This window comes from Odontesthes bonariensis, chromosome 1, assembly GCF_027942865.1.
Source record: "Odontesthes bonariensis isolate fOdoBon6 chromosome 1, fOdoBon6.hap1, whole genome shotgun sequence".
NCBI classification, from domain to species: Eukaryota; Metazoa; Chordata; class Actinopteri; order Atheriniformes; family Atherinopsidae; genus Odontesthes; species Odontesthes bonariensis.
Window position 1 is genome coordinate 29929665 of NC_134506.1, and position 5297 is coordinate 29934961.

At 43.3% G+C, this 5297-nt stretch overlaps 1 protein-coding gene across 5 annotated transcripts; it reads left to right on the forward strand.

Moving 5' to 3' along the window:
- Positions 1–521: 521 nt before the first annotated feature.
- On the forward strand, positions 522–5054 carry isl2b (ISL LIM homeobox 2b). 5 transcript variants are annotated; one of them, XM_075471705.1, is made up of 6 exons: positions 522–638; positions 1049–1238; positions 1614–1876; positions 2980–3278; positions 3857–4024; positions 4200–5054. In XM_075471705.1, exons 1-6 carry the CDS (start codon positions 581–583, stop codon positions 4314–4316), a joined length of 1095 nt encoding a protein of 364 aa, XP_075327820.1. In that variant the 5' UTR covers positions 522–580; the 3' UTR covers positions 4317–5054. The 5 variants fall into 5 exon arrangements, with proteins under 5 accessions (XP_075327820.1, XP_075327837.1, XP_075327830.1 ...); XM_075471722.1 differs by having other exon boundaries at positions 2980–3266; XM_075471715.1 differs by having other exon boundaries at positions 2983–3278.
- The last annotated feature ends 243 nt before the right edge of the window (positions 5055–5297 follow it).

Sequence of the window (5297 nt, forward strand, 5' to 3'; positions counted from 1 at the left end):
GGGAGATCAAAGCAAAATGTTTTTTCTTACCTGTGTAACTGTGTGGGACAAATCAATAATGTATTTATGTGACAAACTGTCACGTAAACCACTTTCATGTCACTAATCAGTTACTTCTTAACTGGGTAGCAACATTTGTAACATTTCTAGGTTTGTTTAGGTCAACTACTGTGGAATATGTTTTTCACTATTAGATTAGATTTTAGATTGTGATGATAAAGGTGTCATTTATTTTTACAAACTCTAAAGCAATCGCTGTGTTGGATTTAAAGCATTCGAAGTTTATCTTCGATAGAGAAGCCAAAAATATCAACATCTGCATTCTCCGGCTTTTGTCATCCATCCACATCAACGTTTTCTTTTCTTCCCCCCCACCCCAGACTTGTGAAGAGGTGCAGTGGGGCGATTGGAGAATCCTGTGTTGACGTAATGACGTCACATGAGCGGCGTGTGGGACCCTGTAGCCTCTTCGGCCCCCCTCCGGTCCGGAGAGACACAAGTTATCTGGGAGGCAGCCGATGGGTCAGTCATCTCCTCACATCTTTTCTGCATCTACCACTATCCCCTTTATCATTCCTGTATGGTGGATATTATTTTCAGCTCTTCTTTCTTGGGTGATATGGGGGATCATTCCAAAAGTAAGTACGCTAAAGTGTTCCGTGGAGTTTTGAGTGGTGGATTTTTGTGTCCGTCGCAGTGGCATTAGGGGGGGTGGGCTAAATGATCGTTCAGCAGTGCATCGATTAATAGAGTGATTTGCTGGATAAGGCACATTTTACGTGGTATTACTTGCGTTGTTATGCACTTTGGAGGAGCTTTTTGGAAACAAAACACTTCAGTGTTTTCTTCGTGGCTATTGGCAAAAGCCACCAGCTGTTACATGACAGAGGGGATTGTTCTGTCTGCAAGGAAAGAGCAGCTTACAGGGGAAAGAAAAAAACAAAAAACAGAACTACGAGGAACAAAAAATAAAATACTGCAGCTGTGTGTGATGCTCACCCGGCTGCACTTTTTATTCTGTGGTGACAATACTGTGGCTTCCTTGCAGAGAAGCCAGGATTCGCGATGTGTGTAGGATGTGGAAGCCAGATCCATGACCAGTACATACTAAGAGTCTCTCCCGACCTGGAGTGGCACGCAGCCTGCCTGAAGTGTGCAGAGTGCAGCCAGTACCTGGATGAGACCTGCACTTGTTTCGTCCGGGACGGCAAAACCTATTGCAAAAGAGATTATGTAAGGTACGAGTTTGGTAATATTTCCCTCACAGGCTGACTCACACCCGTTGTTAAAAATGCAAAGTTTGAATGTATTTGTTTATGATAAGAATTTATTATATAGGATATTTAGGAAATATTTACAAACAGGCTAAATTGGGCATGAAAAGAAAACAGCAGTAGAACAAAAACAGCCACAGAAGATGAAAGCGCAGTTTTCTAGATTTATTTTTTTTCTTTTTTCCCAAAAAAAGATAAACAGACACGCGGTTCTATTTTGTTATGAAACCAAATAAAACCAAAACAACTCCGACTTATCTGCCCGAAAGTTTTCTTTTGTGTAATTTCTTCGACTTCTCCCCCATTTTTAAATACTTCTAACAACGATCAATTTTGCAGGCTGTTTGGAATAAAATGCGCAAAATGCAACCTGGGATTCAGCAGCAGCGACTTGGTGATGAGGGCTAGGGATAACGTGTACCACATCGAGTGCTTTCGGTGCTCAGTGTGCAGCAGGCAACTACTGCCGGGGGACGAGTTCTCCCTGCGGGAAGAGGAGCTGTTGTGCCGGGCGGACCACAGCCTGCTGCTGGAGAGGAGCTCCGCAGGAAGCCCCATCAGCCCGGGACACATCCACTCCAACAGACCGCTGCACCTGGCAGGTCAGACTACTGTTATCATCATTATAATTCATTTATGTAATTATTACCATTCTATATTTTTTTTTCAATCATTTTTATTATTGTTATACCATGTTTTTTTGTCATATAATTATTATGCAATGGCTGTGGTAAATAAGGCCCCTTAAACCCATTATGAACACATAAGAAGTACCGTGGAAAACTGCTCAAATTACTCGAGTTTAAAGAAAAAAAGAATAAAAAAGATTGTCAAATTCTTTAGATTTTGCTGCCTGTATGTTCTTTATCCGTCCTCAAACTCATGCTCATTTGTTTAATGCTGGGCTTGACGTGTCTGTTAGGGTGTGTGTGTGCGCGCGTGCGTGTCTTGCGACCTTTCTTTAGGCTAATTTCATAATTGATCTCATTAGCGGTAACCTGCTCTGTTGCCATTATCTAAATAATCTGGTATTTGAGTTGCGGCTGTAGCAGTGTGTATAGGCCTATGTCTGTGTGTGTGAGTGTGTGTGTGTGTGTGTGTGCGGGAAAGTCACCCTGCCAAAATCAAGATGCGTGAATCATGTCCACCGACTTCCTGCTTGAGGTAAAACTGATCGAGTCCTCAAACAGACCTCAAAGACACACACTCGATTAATTTTTTGAGCCTAATTTTTGTCAGATTTGAAGAGGAAGAAAAAGTCCCTTTGCTGCAGACCTGGCATTAATGAGCGATCAGAGGGGTTTCTTGAAAGTCTTGAAAACATTTAATCAGAAGTTCATGGCAGAAATTCAGCCAAATTTTGGAAAAATTGTTTTTATTTCCGCACAATAAATTCTACTTGTTCTTTCTAGTCTAAAGAGAAAGTGAGAGCCAATTCACATATTTAGTATTTTAAACAGTTTCTACATTCCCCAGTCCGCGGTGTAAGAGATTTATGTCAAATAGAAATAATGGCAGACTGATGAATTTCGACTAGTTGTCATTTCCTGCCAGAGACAAGCCCATCCAAGTGGATGTACAAAGCAACACAGCGCAGATTTAGATTTTTGGGCCGCCAAGTATTACTGCAATAAAATATTAGAGGCTTTTTCGGAGTATATAGCCAGTCTCTGACACGCGCCTCCCTCCCTCCCTCCGTTCTCAGCAGACCCTGTGACGGTGCGGCAGGCCCCGCATCGGAACCACGTCCACAAACAGTCGGAGAAGACGACGCGAGTGAGGACGGTGCTGAACGAGAAGCAGCTCCACACGTTGCGGACCTGCTACAACGCCAACCCGAGGCCGGACGCGCTGATGAAGGAGCAGCTGGTGGAGATGACCGGCCTGAGTCCCAGGGTGATCCGGGTCTGGTTCCAGAACAAGCGCTGCAAGGACAAAAAGAAGTCCATCCTCATGAAGCAGCTCCAGCAGCAGCAGCACAGTGATAAGACTGTAAGCATCTTCGTAAGTTTGACCACTTGATTACTCTCCACAATTCAAATCATAACCGGGCTAAATGTGAATTTCATACGTCTTTTCGAGGCTGCTATAATTCTCAATGAAAGCAGAACACGATCCTTCATCTGACTTGCTTCTAAAGATTTGTTTTAGTTCTTAAAGAAAATAACTAAATGTTTGGCTTGAGAATATGTTTGCAGGTTTTTTTGTGTTCTCCTCTTTTTTCTTTTTCAAACTTGTGGCGATTTATCACATATTTTCGCTCTTGTAAAAACGTTCCAGGTTGCTCCACTGCTCTTCTGTATTCAAACTTCAGTTCAATGAATAATGAATCATCTGCTTTGGCTTCAGTTGCTCGAATTGAAATTAAAAAAAAAGGCCCTTTCCAAACAAGCTGTATCTGCAGCTGTATTTTTCCCCTGTAAGAGCCTGGATCAGTCTTTACTCCACCCCAAGAGAAAGGAACCCCCTCCCCATCCCTTTTTTTTCTTTTTTTTTTTTGCGGGGGGGGCACTGACATTAATCATATGTGGAACATGGAAACAAGTTCCACGACGTGTTGACATTTTTCAAAATATTTTCAGAACCTACAAGGCCTCACAGGAACGCCTCTTGTTGCCGGAAGTCCTATCCGACATGAGAGCACTGTACAGGGAAACCCAGTCGAGGTTCAGACCTACCAGCCTCCGTGGAAAGCCCTGAGTGAATTCGCGCTGCAGAGCGACCTGGACCAGCCAGCTTTTCAGCAACTGGTGTGTGTGTTCATGACAGACTGACTATATCTATCTATGAGGGAAACTAAATGCAACGCACACATGCACACATAAAGAAAGGCACAGATCGGATAAGAAAGCTGAACTGTCATACATGTACAACACCGTTAAAAAACCCATATCTGACCACCCTTGGCATATTTCCCCTCCTCAGGTGTCTTTCTCTGAATCGGGCTCTCTCGGGAACTCCTCGGGCAGCGACGTGACTTCGTTGTCCTCTCAGCTACCGGACACCCCGAACAGTATGGTACCCAGCCCGGTGGAGACGTGAAATGGGGCCACACTGACCTGACGGTGGTCCCCCCCGGCCCAGCCCGCCACCACCGCCTCCGCCACCTCCTGCAAGGACAATTTGCAGCATGATCCCGGTCGTCCCCCCCTCAGCCCCCCAGCCCCCTCACCCTCACCCCCTCCTGCATGTGACCAGCTCATCACATCGCCCAAATGACAAAGGAGAGCCTTTTCTTTTATTCCTGGACATGGAGGAGATGGAACAGAGAGAGCACCGAATAACTTTTTCCCTCCCCTCATTTTTTTGAGATCTCGTTGATAAAAAACAAAACAAAACCACAACAACAACAACAAAAAAGACAAACTAAGCAGAACAAATGATGCATGATTGATATGGAGAACGAAAATGTACAGAAGACCTACGGATGGATATACTACAACAATTGGAAACATTTCCATGTTGGCGCAGCCGGACTCTGCAGTTTCAGTGTGATCATATTGTGTCTTGTTTCTTCAACTTGAGAATTTTTTGATACATTTATTGCGTTGTCGAGTCCAGTTGACTCCTTGTCTTAAGGTCGGAGCATGGTAATCTGCAAAGTATTCGTGTTGTAAAATACTTTATCTTAAGGGCAGGATACAGGCTGTTTGAGCTTCTCGAACAAAAAGTAAATTATTGTTATATTATTTATTGTTAGGAAAGCGATTCGTTAAGGGATTATTAACTGATAAAATAATAATAATAATAAAAAAAAATGAATACATCAAGTGTTTGTACAGGCGCAGTCTTTAACCTATTTCCCGTGCATTTGTAAGACTACCGCCACATTGACTGAAGCATCCAGCCCCCATTCTTAATTTTGTATACATCTTTGCACAGAATTTTTAAATTAGACCAAAGACAAATCCAATGTCCTTTTCTAAATGTGGACAGCAGATCGTTACTCGCCCTGGCAGCCAGTGATTTCTAATTAAAAAAACAAAGCCGGACGTTTTTTTGTGTAGTGTTGGAGGGAGACTT

What these genes read in the sequence shown, in the direction of transcription:
- isl2b (XM_075471705.1), top strand. Translation starts at nt 581, where the DNA reads ATGGTGGATATTATTTTCAGCTCTTCTTTCTTGGGTGATATGGGGGAT. An exon ending in CAGACCGCTGCACCTGGCAG is followed by an intron (nt 1,877 to 2,979) that starts GTCAGACTACTG and finishes CTCCGTTCTCAG; the next exon opens with CAGACCCTGTGACGGTGCGG. An exon ending in AGCCAGCTTTTCAGCAACTG is followed by an intron (nt 4,025 to 4,199) that starts GTGTGTGTGTTC and finishes TCCCCTCCTCAG; the next exon opens with GTGTCTTTCTCTGAATCGGG.